The sequence below is a fragment of the Onychomys torridus genome, chromosome 21, assembly GCF_903995425.1.
Source record: "Onychomys torridus chromosome 21, mOncTor1.1, whole genome shotgun sequence".
Lineage (NCBI taxonomy): Eukaryota > Metazoa > Chordata > Mammalia > Rodentia > Cricetidae > Onychomys > Onychomys torridus.
The window spans coordinates 28,866,593-28,885,672 of record NC_050463.1 but is presented as its reverse complement, the minus strand read 5'-3'; the positions used below and the strand labels follow the sequence as shown (position 1 = coordinate 28,885,672).

Below are 19,080 nucleotides of genomic sequence, written 5' to 3'. Positions count from 1 at the left end.
GAGGTTCTTTTGTTAAGTACTTTTAACTTATATTTTGTATAGGATCTCACTTTGTAGGTCAGCTAGTCTCATGCTCCCTCGTCTTAGCCTCCTTCATTCTGGGACAGCAGAATGTGCAACGATCCAGGCTCTGTGCATGAGGTTTTACTAAGTTTGAGCCTAATCCTCAGCTATACATCCATGTCACAGATAATGAAGTACAGAAGGAGATTTTGAGAATTAAGAATTGTGATAAAAAGCTAGCTAGACTTTAATATAGCTATGGTTTGGTTTATAAGGCAGGCAGTTTAGTCTTATCCCATTAACTATCTTTCCAGGAAAGTTGCCATTTTTCATAGCTATATCAGGTTATCAAAATGAACAATTTGACATTAGTTCAGTGATTAACCTATAGACTACTTGTATCTCATCTTTTTTTTTTTTTTTCATGTCTGAGTTCTGTCTTGATAACCAATCTACGGCTCTCCAGTGTCTATCTCCTTGTGATTTCTTAGTATTCTTTTGTTTATTATGATCCTCTCATTTGCCAAGAAAATTGGTTAGTTTCTTCCAAGACTTCTAATTGGGAGGATTCTTTTATCCTGATTAGACTCAGGTTATGGGTTTGGGTAGAAAATATGAGAAAAACAGTAGTTACACACTCAAAGAAAAATTACTTCCTCTCTCCAGCAGCCAACAGTAGCCACTAGTTCCTCAATGGAGTGAAGTCTCATCGACTTCTCCTGTATAAGTCCTAGAAGGTTGAATGATTATCTTGTACAGGGGACCATATCTGTTGTGAATTCCTGAGATAATGACCATGTTATCTCAAAAGGATAGCTTATATAGTTCTACCCATCTTCTGGCTTTTATATTCTTCCTTTTCCCTCTTTCCTGATGTTCCCTAAGCCTTGGGAGAGTTCATAACGATGTTCCATTTAGAACAATCACTTATTCTTAGCACTTTGGCCACTTATGAATCTTGATCTTGACTGCTGTTCACCACAAAGAGAAGCTTCTCTGACCAAGATGGAGAGCATCACTAATCTATGGATAAAAACAAAGTTTTATAAGATAGTTTGATAATAGGTCAAGTTAGCAAAATAATGTAGTAGGTCCTTTTTACCCCTCAGTGCCTGTAGCCTCCCCCTCCTAGATTTTGACTAAGTTTAAAGTACCCAGGATGAATGAATTCCTCCTGTGGACGCAGGCCTCAGGTCCAGTTAAAAACTAGTTGGTTACCCCATCGTCATCATGCCACTATTGCACCTATACGCATGTCTTGCTTGGCACTTGTTAAGTGCATTGATGGCTTTTCTTCCAGAGTCACCTGCATAGTGCCTTTTGGCTCTGTGAGAGCTAGCCACCTGGAAGGAAGTTTTCAGGTTGTTTCCAGATTGAGTTCTGTATACCAAGCAACCAAATTTTGTTGTGTCTTCATCAATAGCTATGGTGGGCAACCAAGAAAATAGCCTTTGTTGTTTGGAGGGGTCAGGCTATGATGTCTCCCTGATGAATAACTTGTAAAGAGGTATTCCATGCCGCATGTCACTGGGGGCTTTCATTTAATAATTCATGTCTGCTGGGTGAAGCATTGTTTACCCATGTGGGGTACTATGTTCAAACACTCCACTTTTTAAAACTATTATTATTATATTTTTAAAAATCAACTTGCAAAGTAGTGTGTTTCCATAAGGCTTTTTCATACATCTTTAGTTAGTTTTTTTTTTAACCCACTGTATACCCCTTTCTCATTCCCTTACTTCCATTCCTGCTTAAGCCTTTTGTCCCTAGTAGTCACACCTACATCCACTATGAATTCTATTTTCATAATAGAGTATCAGTTTTCAAAAAGCAGGATATTTGTCTTTTCATAGATGTTTGGGATTAAGGGCAAATTTTCAGGTAAGTAAGCAGCAGCAGTCAAATTTCCTACTTCTCCTCATTGGTGGGTGTAAAATGATGGCACATTAATTTCCCCCATTGCTTTTCCCCTCCTCTAATAGCAGTATCTGCTGTAATCTAGCCAGCTTTGAGCTCCCTATAGCTTGAGGATGACTTTGAACATTCACTCCTCCTACCTCCATGTCCAGTGCTGGTGTATATCACTACACTCCATTATCCATTAATTTTAATTTCTATTCTCTCTCTCCTCCTCCCTCTTCCACTGTCCCTCCCCTCTTCCCCCTCCCTCCTCTCCCTCATTGTGTGTATGTGTGTGGTGTATGCTTGTGTGTGTTCATACCATAGCATGTATGTGGAGGGCAAAGGATAGCTTTATGGAGTAGGTTTTCCTTCCACAGTTGCATCAGTTCTGCATATCAGACTTGGGTTTTGATCATCAGCAAGTGCCTTTACCCACTGAGTCATCTCAGTGGCTCTAGAAAAGAGGCTTCCCTGGTGTCTTAATTATGGTTTCTATTGCTATGAAGAGACGCTATGACCACAGCAACTCTTATAAAGGAAAAACATTTAATTTAGCTTACATTTTCAGAGGTTTAGTCAAATATCATCATGGTGTGTGCAGGCAGACATGGTGCTGGAGAGGAAGCTGAGAGTCCTACATCTTGACCTGCAGGCAACAGGAATTGGTCTGAGACACTGAATGTATCTTGAGCATAGGAGACTTCAAAGCCTGTCCCTACTGTAACACACTTCCTCCAACAAGGCCACATCTACTCTAAATAACCACACCTCCTAATAGTGCCACCCCCAATGAGCTCATGGGGTGAATTACATTCAAACTACCACAGCTGACATGGAAATGAACTATCCATCAAATTAAACATCATTCTAAGTAGCCTTCCCTATCATCACCCCATCAGAACTGACATGATCCAGCCTTTTATCCCCTATAGTAGTTGCCACAGAAAGACCAGGATTCTAAATGATGCCTCATCTTCCCATGCTCATGCCCAGTGTGGACTCTGAGACATTCCCCATGTGATTTTCTTCTGAAGGATCTCTGTTGTGTTTTGATTTTCTGTATAAGATTCAGAATACTTTCCAGTGTCTCCAAATGTGTGACTGGTTTCTCTTTGTTAGAACTGTGAGGTTAAGAACCTTTTGTTTGTGTCACTGCTGTGTCCTCAGCTTGACTCCAGCATCCTGTTTTTAAAAATGCTTATAGAATTACTGTTCAGTAATTAATGTTGGAAAAAAGTTACCTCACATGATGCCTAGAAGTGAATTCCCCTAGAACAGGTCACTCCTAGTTAATAACTTATAAGAAGTCTTAGAAGTAAAAAAAAAAAAAATTATTCCTTAGTACTTCAGATTTTAAGAAGAAAGTTCCCTGGGCAGTGGTAGCACACACCTTTAATCCCAGCATTTGGGAGGCAGAGACACGCAGAGCTCTGTAAATTTGAAGGCAACCTGAGCTACGGAGCAAGTTCTAGGACAGCCAGGACTACACAAAGAAACCCTGTCTTGAAAACAAACAAACAAACAAAACCGAAAAGAAAAGAAACACAAAGAAATATAAAAGATACTAATAATTTGATTTGTAGCTAGTAATTAAAAATGTTTTTTTGCTAATGTTACTTTGCTGAAAGACTGAATAAATTATAGTCTTGTGATACTTACGTACTACTATGAGATGTATTCATTGTTTCAACTTAAAACAATGTAATTGTTCTCATGCTGTACTGCTATAATGTATTATTTGGGCTACTTAATCAAGTAGATTTTTTTTTTTTTTTTTTGCCTGCCACACAGTAGACCTGGGTTCGATTCCCAGCCCATGTACCTGATGGATGTGTGTTTTATTTTGCAGAATTTGGAAAATTAAAATATGTACACCATACCATTGACACTTACTCAGCATTTCAATGGGCAACTTTTATGAGTTCTGAAAAGGCTGATTCTGTGATTACACACCAGTAGAAGTTGTGGCCATCATGGGACAAATTAAGACTGACAATGCCCCACGATGGGTGGAAGATAATATGATAATATTGCTAGCAATCCATGGAGTTTGCTTAATGATCAAAGGAATTTATTTGGGGGTTAACTCATAAGACAGAATAAAGGAATTTGTTGCAGGAAGGATGAGGCATGGTCCAATGCTGTTCTCTGGCAAGCTCTGTCCTGGTCCATCCTAACCACAAAGTATGCAAGAGAGAGCTACACATGTGCATCCCAGGTCTTAATGGTCCATGAGTGGCCACACCCCAGGAGAATGTACCTTAAGGTCAGAGGCACGTGTAACAGTTACCTACTACCTCACTAGGGGTGGTGCTTCAGGGCATGGCTCAAACAGCTCCCACTACACAAATTTTGTTTTGTTTATCCGAGACAGGGTTTCTCCGTGTAGTTTTGGTGCCTGTCCTGGATCTTGCTCTGTAGACCAGGCTGCCTCTGCCTTCCAAGTGCTGAGATTAAAGGTGGATGCCACCACCACCCGGCATGGCTCAAACAGCTCACACTACAATTTTATATGTAACAAAACAAAATAATAATTACCACCATGCGTGTTCCATCCTATTCTATATCTTCCTTGTTTTCTAGAAGTGCAGTGGTGCTTCATGTGTTGCTAGTCCAGTCACCAACCGTTAACCCTGTGACAGTATTGCTGTTGATACTGTTACATGGCATGTGTTCTAACTATGCTTTCTCCCTTTTCTCCCTTAGTTCTGGACATGGCAAGACATGTGCCACTCTACCGGGCTCTGCTAGAATTGCTGCGGGCCATTGCTTCTTGCACATCTATGGTGCCGCTGTTGTTGCCTCTGTCTACAGAGAATGGTGAAGAAGAAGAAGAACAGTCAGAAGGGCAGACATCTGTTGGTACATTATTGGCCAAAATGAAGACCTGTGTTGATACCTACACCAACCGCTTAAGGTACAGCACCATGTTTGTTTCATTTGACTTTGCTTTTAAACATTTTGAAAATAGTTCTGTAAATGTTTTTAGCTTTTCTTCTTTATTGACATATACTATTTATACAGACATATACACACATAACTACAGACAAGGAATATATCAACACAAAGAGCACGTATCCATCCAATCTTATACCTATGCCCGTTTATCACAATAGTTTATTATTTGTCCCTCTGAGTAATATAGATATAGATAATGGGTTTTACTAACAGTGTGTCAGTTGTACAAAGGATGTTAATTTCCCTCAGCACTGAATTCAGAGACACCTTCAAGTGTCATTTTATACACTCCAGTGACATTGTTCTTATTTCTAATTCTCTACATTAAAGATACTGCATTTTACTTTGTCTAGTTATTGTTGGGTGGTTAGGTTATTTTGTTATAACAACCTCATACATACAGTTTTGAAGTTAATATAAACCTATACAAGTAAATCTTAGTGTCCAATATGTGTGTGTATACATTACTTTTGTCACTTAGATACGTTATAGTTTATGTCATAGCCTTTCTTAGAAATTAGAAGATCAGTCATTATTTGTTGGAGTTACAGTGAAGCTAATTGCTTCTGGAACAGTAATATTTTTAATTCTCTTTTCGTCAAAGTTTATACTTGAAGATGATGAGTTCTGTTACGAAAAATGTAAAATCCAGAAAGCCTTTCTTTCCTTTTCACAGTCAATTTTCCTTGACGATGGCCTTTAAAGATATTTTTAAGGCATTTTTATTACTGATGGAAGCTTTTGTGTGTGTTAGTAGACTTCTAAGTCAATGAATGTTCTTTCTCATCTTTGTACCCAGTTGTTTTGCAAGAATCTACAGTTTAGATGTTACAGGTTTAAATAATGCCATTGAATTGGTCACCAAAAAGAATGGTTCTCTTTTGGCCCAGTGTACTAACTCTTAGCCAGTTGGGCAAGGATCACACACTGGAAGAAATTAGAAGACAGGCTACTTGGTAAACACACAAAAAGCTGTAGTTTCTGTCAGGAGTGGTAGCAATTGTTTGTAGCTGATTAGGCGGCCAAAGCAGAAAGAAAGATGACTGAAGCCAACATGGGCAGTGAAGAGAGGCCTTTTGTTTCTGTTTGTTGTTGTTGTTGTTGTTAAAGATGAAGGTTCACGTTACTCTGTTACTAGGAAAGGGAGTTGGAAAGGTCCATTTTCGTTGACAATTTTCTGTTGTGTAGAAGAAAATAATACTGTGTTTGGCCTGTTCTGCTCTGTTCTCTCCTCCGTTTTCGGTCTTTTTGTTTGGGGTCTAGGAAACCAGTGTAGTGCTATTAAAAGAATATTTTGCCACTATTGAACCCAAATCATATTGTCCAATTGAAGTGATGTCTTTAAGTGCGCATCTTGTCCCTGTAAGTGGTGTCTCTTGCTCTTGTACTCTAAAACATGTAGCTCTTAACTACATGTCTGTTATATAGCAAGATGGGGATCTGCTTTGCATTTCTCTGCCTTGTTTTGTGTTTGGGATAACTATTATAACCATAACAGTAAAAATATATACTCCGGGCCAGGTGATACTGCATGCTTTTTAATCCCAGGGCTCAGGGAGGCAGACTATTGTTTAAATATTTGAATTCAAAATATTGTTTAAAAGTATCTTTAAATTGTGTATATCTCTATTCTATAATAACCCTGGTGGATCCTGTAAAGGACCTATGACAAGGAATTCTAAGATATTTAGGAATAAGTTTTTTGCAGTAAATGGTAGTTAATACCCTTGTTTATCTTTGCTTTTCTTAGTCCTGTCCATACAAAATGCTATATAATTTTTTGAATGGATTTTCGGCTTCTCTGAAAATATATTATTTCAGATACAGAATTAATTATTTGGAAAGCACATCATATTTCAGATTTAAGACTCATAATAACAAAACACACATGTGAAACCACAGTAACTGTCCACAGAGCTTGTTTCGTTTGATATTTTCTATCCATAAAAACCTGTGTGGTGACTGGTCTTAGTAACCCCCTTTGCTGGGATGTTCTGTGTTAAGGCTTGTGAATGTTGCTTGGTTAAGATCCCAGTGGTTTCTGTTTGGGATTAGGGGCTGTCTAATTAGAAAAGGGAGTCAGGCCTACTGTTGTCCCATCTACACTTCCCATTCAAGATTTGATACAAAGTTCAGTTTTAATTTCACACAAAGTCAGATCCATCCTTTTTTAGTCTACCAAGAGTTAAGACTTAAAACACCACCTGGTCGGGTGGTGGTTGTATGCCTTTAATCCCAGCAGGTGGATGTCTGTGAGTTTGAGGCCGACCTGATCTACAGAGTAAGATCCAACACCAAAAGTACACAGAGAAACCCTGTCTCAAAAAATCAGATAGATAGATAGATAGATAGATAGATAGGTAGGTAGGTAGATAGGTAGGTAGATAGGTAGGTAATAGATGATAGAGAGATAGATAGGTAGATAGATAGATTGATAGGTGATAGATAGATAGATTGATAGGTGATAGATAGATTGATAGGTAGATGATAGATAATAGATAGATAGATAGATAATAGATAGATAGACAGACAGACAGATAATCCCCAGCAACCACATGGTGGCTCACAACCATCTGTAATGAGATCTGTTGCCCTCGGTTGGCCTGCAGTCATACATGCTGTATATATAATAAATAAATCTTTAACAATAACAACAAAAATAAATAAATAAACACTACCTGTTTTTCTTTGGAAACAAAAAACATGTATTTTGTCTTTTTGCCAAGCATTAAAAAAAAGTACCTCCCTCCCGAGTTACAGTATTTAACATTGATCATTTTAAAAGAAATAATCTTCATTCTGAAGATCTCTGATTTGAAGATAGTAGTTGCCTACATGTATAGGCTCAAAATCATAAACACACACCCTCAAAAAAAGGGGTAGTTGGCTAAGTGAAGACTAGAGGGTGTTTGTGTTCCAGACTCTGTAAAAAGTTAGCACTGAAAGAAGTCATTTCCTATTCAGTGAACCCAAAGAAGTTGGGTGTGCCATTAAATGTAAAATCAAGGCTAGATGAAGGGTCTCAGATTCTTATCTTTAAAAGTGGTGATAAGGGCTAGCAAGGTGATTCCAGCAAGTAAAGGCACTTATTGATAAGACTACTGAGCTGAGTGTGATGACCCATATGGTGGAAGGAGAGAACCAACTCATAAAGGTTGTCCTCTGTCTTCCACACACTTACCAAGGCAGGTGCATGCCCCCTCAAATAAAATGTAATAAAAAAATTTCTGGTGACTGGAGAGATGGCTCAGAGGTTAAGAGCACTGACTGCTCTTCCAGAGGTCCTGAGTTCAAATCTCAGCAACCACATGGTGGTTCACAACCATCTATAATGAGATGCAGTACCCTTTTCTACTGTGCAGGCAGAAAACTATATACATAATAAATAAATAAAATATTTTTTTAAAAATGTAATAAAATTTCAATAGTGATCTTATCCAATCTAGTATAATTTTTGTTACAGATAGGTGATCTCTGAATGTACTTGAATGGTTGGAATGGGAGGTAGTATAAGGCCATTCTCAGCCTTTCCATCTCAGCAATTGTGTCCTGAGAATTGTAACTGAGAAATTTGGTGTTTAATAAAATTCTTGCTGATATATTATGGACTTGATATAAAGTTAGTTCCTAGGTAGAAATACAAGACATTATTCAAGACATTTGACTTAAAAAGCACTCATGGAGCCAGGCAATGGTGGCAAGCAGATCTCTGAGTTTGAAGCCATCCTAGTCTATGGAGTAAGTTCCAGGACAGCCAGAAATACATAGAGAAACCCTGTCTTTAAAAACCTAAATAAATGAATATATGGATGGATGGATGGATGGATGGATGGATGGGTGGGTGGGTGGGTGGGTGGGTGGGTGCATGGATGGGTGGATGGATGCATGGATGGGTGGGTGGGTGGGTGGATGCATGGATGGATGGGTGGGTGGGTGGGTAGGTGGGTGAGTGGATGGGTGGATGGATGCATGGATGGGTGGGTGGGTGGATGCATGGATGGGTGGATGGATGGATGGATGGGTGGGTGGGTGAGTGGATGGATGGATGGGTGGGTGGGTGGGTGGATGCATGGATGGGTGGATGGATGCATGGATGGAGGGATGCATGGATGGATGGTGGATGGATGATGGATGGATGGATGCATGGATGGATAAATAGATAAGCCATGGGATTCGAGAGATGGTTCAGCAGCTAGGAGTACTTGATACTCTTGCAGAGGACTCAGGTTCAGTTCCCATCACCCACATGGGAGCTCACAAAAGTATATAACTCAAGTTCCAGGGAATTCGATGCCCTCTGCAGACCTACACAGGCAAGTATGCTATGTATGTACATTCAGGGAAACAAAACAAAAAAATAAAAATAAAATTTTTTTTACTTAATATTTTTAGTTAAATAATTTTAATTAAAATTAATTAAAAAGCAGTTATATAACTCAGACTTCAAGTTTGCTCAGCATCCTCCTCACCAGCATGCAAAATGATCCCAGGTAGAAGATCTATGAAATGGATCCTACTGCTTGGGCAGGAATCTATCAGCTCTAGGCTTGATGAGTCCCAGTCATTTGAGACATTGTATTATGGTCTCTGAGTATACAGTTAGCAGAAATGAAAAAGAGAGTATGTATACGTTTGAATGTACATTCACGTTAAGGTTGTAAATGTAGGAAACTTGTGCAGCAGCTAATTAAAAAAAAAGAAAAGAAAAAAAGCCCACAACCTTTTTTTTTTTTCTAAAGCCCTGTGTGTATATCATGGAATTTTACTGACCTAATCATCAGTCAGATTAGTTTTTGTTTTTGACTGAAGGTCAGTTTTTTTAATTGGAAGGTTTTTGTCAGACTCCAGAGTGCCTGGTAAGTGAAGAAGCCGTTAGATCTTGAGCACCCATGCTGTCACTTACTTAGAGTCTGTCTTAATCCAGTAACATCATGTCAGAAACAATGCCATTTGCTGTAAGTGGAATAAGATAGCTTTTTATTTTTCCTAGAAATGTGTTAACCTATATTCTCAAAGAAGAAACATAATTATTCTCTTCTTTGAATAGATTTATAAAAAATACTGTGTCTTAATATTTGCCACATGTGTGTAGTACCCACAAGATATCAGAAGACAGTGTCAGCTCTCCTGAAACATTTAATACATGGCTGTTCACTGCTATATGGGTGCTGGGAACTGAATCTAGTTCCTCTGCAGACCTGAAAGTGCTTTTAACTACTGAGCCATCTTATTCTCATCCCTATTCTCATTGTTTTTAAAAGTGAAAAATGGAAAAATAAGATTCATATATCCATCAGCCGATGATTATTTAAACAAAGTGTTCATGGATGTAAAGTCATGCAACAGTGGGAATTAATAAAGTGGATCTCTTAGTAAGTCTTTTTAGGTATAAAAAGAACTCTAAAACATCAGATTGTCTTAAAAATGGTTGAAATACTGTTTCATATATTAAAAACAATGTGATACAATGTGAACTAAGTTCAGAATTATTGAATAAATTTCATCTTTCAGTTTTCAGTGTGCAGTTCTGTAAACCCTAATGCAGGTTAAGATTCCTTTAATCCCAGCCATAAACAGGTCATAAATAGTTTGATCATTACAAATTTGCAATTAAACCTTTATCCCATCTGTAATGCCTTGTATCCAAAAGTGAAAAAAAACAAACCACAAATGGCCAATAAGTCATTAGAACTATTCAACATCCTAGCTATCAGAGAAATGCAAGTAACTTGAGGTTCCACCCCACTTCAGTTAAATTAGTGTACTTAAGAAAACAAATGGCAAGCCAGGAGGTGGTGACAAACCCCTTTAATAACAGCACTCAGGAGGCAGAGGTAAGAGGATCTCTGAATTCAAGGTCAGGCTAGTCTACAGATCAAGTTCCAGGAGGCCAGGCTATATAGAAAAATCCTGACTAAACAATAAAAAGATTTTAAAATAGAAAATAAGAAAACAAATTCTAGTGAGGATATGGAGACAGAAGAATCTTTATCCACTACCATATGACCAAACTGTACTACTCCAGTCCATACACCTCAAGGACTCTATATCCTCCCACAGAGGTGCTTGCACATCTGTGTGTATTGCTGTATTACTCATAAAAGCAGGGAAATCGAGCCAGCCAAATGAATGGATAATGAAAATGTATGTGCATATACACAGTGGAATTCAACTCAGCTCTAAAGAAAAGTAAAATTGTGAAATTTGCAGGAAAAAATGGATGGATAGGTTTGGGAAGTATAGTAAATAAGGTGACCAGACTTAGACAAAATCTTTGTGATTTCCATCATGTGGATTTTAGTGTTTAATATTTGTGTGTGTGTGTGTGTGTGTGTGTGTGTGTGTGTGTGTGTGGTGTGTGTAATAATTGAAACAAGGTAAGAGACCTGTAATGTGACAACTTCTGGGGAGATGCAGCACACATGTCTCCTCACCCCAGATAGGGAGCCACAACAGACCAAAGTACAGACACCATGAATGTCCAACTTGGTGACTCTGAGTTTTATTAGGGTTACTTACGGGAGTATGGGGGAGGGCTTACTTACAGGAGCAGAAAAAACTCACAGACAGCTGCATCACTGAGGCACACACCAGCATGGGTGACAGCTCACAAACGCTGGGAAATCTAGAACACACTGCTCAGCTGAAGGTTGCTCAACAGGTTGGAGAGAGTGCCCCTTCCAGGTGCTCAGTTCTAAACCTCTTCCTGACAGCTAGCTGGTCCCACCTCAGAGTCTTTGCCCTTTGGCTTGTGAGTCGTCTTTGCAGCTCAGCTCCTCTCCTAAGAGGGTGTCTCAGCTTTTACTGCTTACTCTTGACAGAGAGAGAATCTGGTCAGTTTCAGGGACTTCCTGAAACTATTTAGAGTTGTTTACCTTTCTTCTTAAGGAGCTTTCCTATGGGATAAAATGTTTCAATTTCAGAGGAAACTGTTGTTGTACAACAGACTACAGAAAATAGACGCTCAGGGCTGAGAAAGGAGAGGGAGTGCTGAAACAAAATACCATGTTATGTGGTAGTGGAAAAAGTGAAAATAAAATGGAAGTAAATAGAAGTGGTCTGTGATGCTATTGCTCGGTATTTTAAATGGGGAGATTTGGCAAACTAAAAATTACCTCAGGTTTTACCAAGCTCTTTCTCAAGTGGAGTTTTCTCTCTGTAGTTAATTTAATACATGGCTTAGCCACCATTCATATAGTCTTGCTTTGTTTCGTTGAGACGGTCTGGAACTCACTTTGTAGGCCTAAGGCAGGAGATACTCTCAAGTGCTGGGATTCTAAAGGTGCCACCACACCACCACCATGCATAGTCCTCCGCTTTGGGACACTGATTTAAGAAGTTTTCTCTCTCCTGTAGAATGTAGAAGCATTTTACAAACAGGAGAAGAGAAGGGAAGATGTCCATTACCTGTCTTACTCTGTTTTCCTGTTTCCTTCCTCTGTGCTTAATTGAAGACAGAATTAATAGTGACACAATCTTGATTTCATTTAGTGCAGCTATGGTGTAAGAGTTGTGTCTGTTCAGTACCTTCAGAGTTATGGTGCTCCCTTCGGCAGCACAGAGACTAAAATCGGAACGATACAGAGCAGATTAGCATGGTTGCACAAGGATGACACGCAAATTCATGAAGCATTCCATAGTTTCAGAAGAAAGAAAGAAAAAAGTTGTATGCCATGGCTTGACTCTTAAACTGGCACAATGAAGGAACCGCCATTGAAGAGTGGGGCTCTGGCAGGCCTTGCCCTTCCCCCATTCCCTCTGCCTTGCTGAAAACTGTTAAGGTTTATAGCTGGCCACCAAGGTCCTTTCCCTTACTTGGCCAAATCTTCCTCCTGAGGCTGACTACTGAAGTCCAGAGATTAGGTGAGCTAAAGGGGGCTTCTGATCTCCCTTTAGCTCACCTAATTAATATGCCCAATTAAAATTAAACACCTCATCCTATTATGGGGTGTTCTTCTTTACCTTTCTAAACCGCTTGTGTGCCATGCCTGTCTCCTCTTTTGCCAGAGGCAGTCCTTTGTCCCTCTGGGACAGACATCCTTTCCCTTGTTCCTCTCCCTCATCATCTATCTCCTCTACCACTGAATTCTATCCCATTCTAACACAGACCTCCCTTTTTCTCTTCTTCTCTCTCTCTCTCTCTCTCTCTCTCTCTCTCTTTTTTTTAAAGATGTTTTTATTTATTATACATACAGTGTTCTGTCTGCAGGCCAGAAGAGGGCACCAGATCTCATTACAGATGGTTGTGAGCCACCATGTGGTTGCTGGGAATTGAACTTAGGACCTCTGAAAAAGCAGTCAGTGCTCTTAACCACTGAGCCATTTTTCTCTTCTTATGAATGAGACCTACAAGGTCACCTGCTGTCTTTTTTTTCTGTCAGAGCCAGAAAGCAGCCATTTCAACTTTTCTTCCCTGCTTAAAAAAGGATCTCTTTGTGGAAACAGGTGTTTGGGTGTAGTTTGTGCCTAGCTGGGGTCTGGAAGGGAGCCCCCACTGTGCAGGACTCCCCTTCACACTCTCCTTACTCTTTTGGATTTTTGCCCACTTATCCATAGTGATTCCCAAGAATGCTTTGCCTGCATTCTAGCTACAGCAACTTACTGTGCCGGGCCTTTTTTGTTGGTTCAGAGTACTCCCATAATAGGGATTAAAATAACTTGCAAAAATGAGGGAATGGCTTTTTAATCTTTGAAAGGACCACTTTGTGAGAGCAAGGCAGTGAGTTTATCGAGTTTACTTCCAGAGTGTGGGTGACGCCCAACAAAGTCTCACCCACGATAGATAACAGCTTTCTAGACACTGCATTACGGAATCCCACTTTAAGTTAATTACATTTTCTGTATAGTCTGGCATTTCCCAGGATGTCTTACAACTAGGGGCTTGGGGACCAGAAGGAATAATGGCTGGATTCTTACATAAGGGTCCTGTGCTTCCCTCTCCATTCCCCTTTCTCCTGTGGGGAGTGCCAATAGCTCCATTACGATCACTACAGACCTAGCTACTTCTGTAATATGCTGCTTGGGAAATTACCACGTTGTGTATGGGGGAGAGGAGAACTATACCACAATAGTGCATTTCAAGTATCTGCTCCCACTTTCAAGATGTTTTATACAGGGATTTTTTTTTTTTCTTTCAGAGTTTAAGTAGTGAAATTGGGTCAGGTCTCCTAAGAAGTAAAGAGATCAGAAATAACAGAGATGTACAATGGGTCAGAATGGTTGTATAAAACCTGAAATTACGTGTTTATTGCTACACAAGTCCAGGGCCACTGTACTGAGTTTCATACTAATCATAAGGGATCAGAACCAGAATTTCATGAACATGAATTTCTGTAACTGTTAATTGGTACTTTTCTTTTTTCCCCCCCTGCCAGTTTAAATTAATTTTGGTGAGTATAACATCTCCGCTTCATTTACCCTGATGCTTGTCAGTTTCTTGAGCACAAGCCAGACTTCATGACTGAGGATGAGTTCTAGTATAGTGTTGCGTTTATCACATGATACATTATAGTTACTACTGGTACAGCCTTGAAGACAGGATCTTACTATGTAACCCTGACCCACCTGGAACATACCATGTAAACCAGACTGATCTTGGGATTAAAGGCATTTGACATCATGCTTGGATCAGCCTTAACTTCTTATATAAGATCTACACTTTTAAAATTGCTTGAAGGGTATGGTGGCACATGTATGCAATCCCAGTATTTATCATAGAAGTTTTGGGCTATAGAGTTGAGACCCTCTCTCAGAAACAAACAAACAAAAAATTAAATACAATCACTTAGATTTATGTTATTTTTGTTTTATCTAGTAGACAGAAATATATACTGGCTTGACATAGAATGATACTATGAGAACTTAAATCAGTAATTAACATCTGGGCCTGGTGTAGGACAGCCTTTCTACATGAGTTCCAGGACAGCCAGGGCTTCAGAGCAAGATTCTTTGTATCTTTTTTTTTTCTTTTTAACTTCCACTTTTCTTAGCAATCTCACAGTGTATTAGTGAAAAGAAACCCATCATGTTTAAAATGCTGGGTGCTGGTGGTACATCCCTTGAATCCCAGCACTGCGGAGACAGAGGCAGGTGCATCTCTGTGAGTTTGAGAACAGTCAGGGCCTCACAGAGAAACCCTGTGTGTGGGATTGGGATGGGGCGGAGATGCCCCATTTCCTTAAAAAAAAAAAAAAAAAAAAACCAACTGAAGTTGAAATGAGATTATTCGACCCATTCTCTGAAAAATAAAAAGTAAAAATTGGATTCTCTTATTCTCTTTTAAGTTCCATTAACACTTACCTTGTAAAACTTTAGTCAGGTCTGGGGATATGGCTGAGCGGTTAAGAGGACCTGAATTCAATTCCCAGCAACTACATAGTGTCTCATAACCATTTATGATGAGATCTGGTGCTCTCTTCTGGTGTACATGCAGGCAGAACAGTGTATACATAGTAGACAAATAAACCTTTTTTTTTTTTTAAACAGTTCAATCAAGACTTTCCCTTTCCTTACCTCCGACTTGATGTCTGTGAGAAAACTGTCCTGGTTTCTTCTGTGTCTCTGCCTCTTACAGACAACATAGAAGTCCTGACTCTCTAATCAAGACGCAGTTGACAAAGCCACATCTTTAGGCCTTCCTTTTAAAAATGGTGACTTCAGGCAGGTCCAGTTGTCTGTCAACAGTTTCTGTTTGTTTTGTTTTTAACTGTGTAGCTCTCACTGGCCTGGAGCTCACAGAGATCTCCTTGGCTCTGACAATCTTTTTAGTTTGTGTTTTAAACAGTGAAGCTGGTGTTTATCTCCCCACCTTCCCACCCCAGCTGAGGACTGAACCCAGAGCTCCAAGGAACAACCCAACCCCAGTATTTCTTTGTGGATAAGTTGGGTCATTCCTTAGTAAACTGATGACATATATTATTTGTGGCACTCCCATTTTGTGCACACATATGGTGCCATTACTGTGTCTGGTGATATTCAGGACCTAAGATATTGGAGCTAAAAAAGCTCCTGTACCTGTATTATAAGTGCTTCCCAATGTCACTCATTTATTCTTCCTAAGCATGGAAGCTTGTCTGCTCACCCCACCCCTTCATTTAAATCATTAAAAATTAAGCTGGCACTTTAGGTTAGAGAGAGTTTAAGTAAGACTAAAAACAAGTATTGTTAAAACCTAGGCTTTAAATTAATCATGGGACATGTCTCACAGAGGTCCTTGTCAGGCATATTTAACAATTACTTAGATGCTTTTTAGAGACGCTGGAGGCAAATAAGTTGTCTACAGTAATTTTTTTTTCAAGAGACCATCTATCTTATTTACAAAAAAATCATATTTTCTTTTGATCTTAATTTGCTTTAAACTATAATTCTTGGCAGAGGGCTTTTCACCTGAAAGAAATAAGTGTAGTTCTTGTTTTCTGGATAAACGTCAGTGCTAGTTCCCAGCAGTCCCGAATCTGCTCCTTTACGTGCTGTGCTTTTAAATGCTTATTCACTCTGGTCCTTTCCAGCTTTAGAACTAGAAGGGATTAAAGAGGGCTTTCCTTTTTGCACTACCAAGAAAATAGATGTTTGAAGTATGTTCCGTTTCTGAAATATAAAGCCACGTAATTCTGATATAGTATAATAGAGCAATATCTGACTTAATTTTGACAGTATGTTAGTAGAGGCCATTAATATGATAATGTTGAGGTCTGGAGTTGTTTTTTTTTTTTTTCTTTTTTTTAATATATATAACATTTTTGTTTATTTTCGGTTTGTGGGTGTGAATGTGTCCTGGTAAACATGGCAGTCAGGATGATTTGCTAGAAGGAGTCATTTCTTTACTTCCACCATGGGAATCCTCGCTGTGCAGCTCAGGCTTTCAGGCCCAAGCCAGTATCTTTACCAACCAAGCTGTCTTACTGGCCCCAGAAAATTTCTGGTTTTGTTTCTGTTCTTTAAATCTTCTTGTTTTGAGACAGATTTGTCCATTTTGCTCACATCCTAGTTCAGATTTTATCCATGGAGCCAAAGTTCACCTTATTAGCCATTCAGTTGGAATTCACAGCATAGAGGAAAATGTGTACATTGTAATGGTAGAAACCTCAGTTGCTTCCTCGTATTTCTTCAGGGCAGTGATCACAGCCAGATTCAACGTATGCACAGAGCAGCGGATGCCATGGTAGCGGCCGTCGCTGATTGCTCTTACCATGTTGGATCCATTGTCAGTCTCAGAGGCCTACTTCCAGCTAGGTGCCTTGAACCCAAATAGCTTTCACACAGACTTCAGGATGTGAGCTAAGGTATGGCCTTTTTCCCTGAGCTGGGCCTCCAGATGGGTTGACAGTAACCTGCAGCTTTTATAGACAAGGAGTTCTGTCAAACATTGAGTGGCTACAGTTGCTGATAGGCAGGCAGTGCTTACCCATCCTGTAGGAAGTTATCCTTTTTTCTGTAAGTTTTTGATAAAGCAACTATCCAAGTCAAAATCATTTGATAGCCTATGTAAAAGTCTAAAATACACCTGCTTTGGGATTCTACCATTATCTTTAATGTGAAATAATTGTTTTATGAACTTGGTGTATATTTTCTTAAGTTTCTGAATTCTTGAACTACTTAACTTATTTTTGATTAAACAAAACAAAACTTACTTTCCTACTTATAATAGCCTGTCAGTAATCTTCCTTTAAAAATCACAATTAAGAAATCATTGTCCATATTCAAGAGTGCAAATAAAAAGTAGTGGTTTCCCCAGTATAACCTTTATGTCAGGCTGGCAAATAAATCACTCAATTGCATTGATGCAGTTCATTCTCCACATTGAAGGCTTCATTTCCTCAAAAAGAAAATACATTTCTGGAGAAAAAAATAAAAAAAATTAACTTTCATATCTTCCTTCTTAGCTTGGTGAGATACATTAGCTGAAAATCTTTTCTAAGAGTGCAATAGATCAGCTGCTTTAGGCTTAGGGCATCAGCTAATTTTTTTTTACTACAAACATAAATGTTTTCTCAAAAAATTTCATGATTCCTTATTATAACTCAATATTTTAGTAGTTCACTATTTTTTAACTTTAATGACACTTATAATTGGGAAGGGAAAATCCCTGTAAATCAAGAGTGGTTATTCTAAAGAACCTTTATACTGTTTTTGATCGTCAGCATTTGAAGTTGGACATAACTTTAGATAAATACAATTAAGAAAATGTCTCACTATTGAGCTGTAGGCTTCAGAATTACAAAAGACACCATGTCTTGATTGACTCTAGAAGTTAAAAGTATCTGATATTTCAGCTTTCAAACATTCCTATTCTCTGCCTATAGGTAAACACAAATGTGTTCATATACATGTACGTACATTGAGGTTGATGCTGAATTGGTATACAGTACCAACACATGCTGAGTTGTTTTCTGGGTGGCAAAGGAAAGTAGCCATTTGTTTTCTGTGACTTCTTACATCTGAGGGAAGATAAGGACAGTGATCCAATGACACATTGTGCCTTTTCTGTTAAGTCATCTTGCCAGGTGAGAGATAGTAGATGCCATTATTTAGACTAATTTGTGGATACTGGTGGTTCTGACATATTGGAACCAGGTACAGAGCACAAGCCCTAATGCTGTAGTCATTTGCTGCTGTTTACCTTGTGAGTGGTTTCTTTGTTTACTACTTAATGTCTCCCTATAGTTAAGCAAGGAGTTACTTTTGAGCAGGTTTGTCTTTGTGATAAGGTTCATTTGTGTGTGTAGATGTAGATGGCATATTATTTTGTTAGATTCTTCAACCTTCTGCTGATTTTAAAAATTGGTTCTTAGCCAGGCACACACCTTTAATCCCAACACTAGGGAGACAGAGGCAGGCAGATCTCTTGAGTTTGAGACCAGCCTGGTCTATAGAGCGAGATCCAGGACAGAAACCCTGTGTCAGAACAACAACAAAGATTTTCTATGGCTCCATGCCTACTCTGTGACATATTTTAATCTAATGGTAAAGTCTTTTTGTTGGTAGGTATTTATGTAGAAAAATAAGTGCTGTAGAGTCTAGATGATGCCTTTTATTAAGTGAATAATATGTGTCAAGAGTTGCAATAGAAGAAAAAGAAATACTTAGTTGTGATTTTAGTGATTCTTTATTGAACTGACACTCTGTCCTGTACACCGAAACCTTGCTGTGATACATGCTGTTGTGATATTTTGATGCAATGTTGGGTCATTAGGGCCTGAGAAGAAGTAACAGAGTCAT

General features: G+C 38.9%; 1 protein-coding gene and 1 non-coding gene across 12 annotated transcripts in view; both read left to right on the top strand.

Moving 5' to 3' along the window:
- Positions 1 to 19,080, top strand: part of Birc6 (baculoviral IAP repeat containing 6) — a 185,646-nt gene that overhangs the window by 147,728 nt on the left and 18,838 nt on the right. For 9 of the 11 annotated variants that reach the window (XM_036171155.1, XM_036171154.1, XM_036171149.1 and 6 more), the window contains one exon: positions 4,612 to 4,822. In XM_036171155.1, coding sequence (XP_036027048.1) covers positions 4,612 to 4,822 — 211 coding nt within the window. Of the gene's footprint in view, positions 1 to 4,611; positions 4,823 to 16,972; positions 17,145 to 18,164; positions 18,360 to 19,080 lie in introns of those variants that run through there. The other 2 variants (XR_004943403.1, XR_004943402.1) reach the window with 2 other exon arrangements.
- Positions 12,404 to 12,507, top strand: LOC118572073. Its single transcript, XR_004943448.1, has one exon. It is a non-coding gene; the product is annotated as a U6 spliceosomal RNA (small nuclear RNA).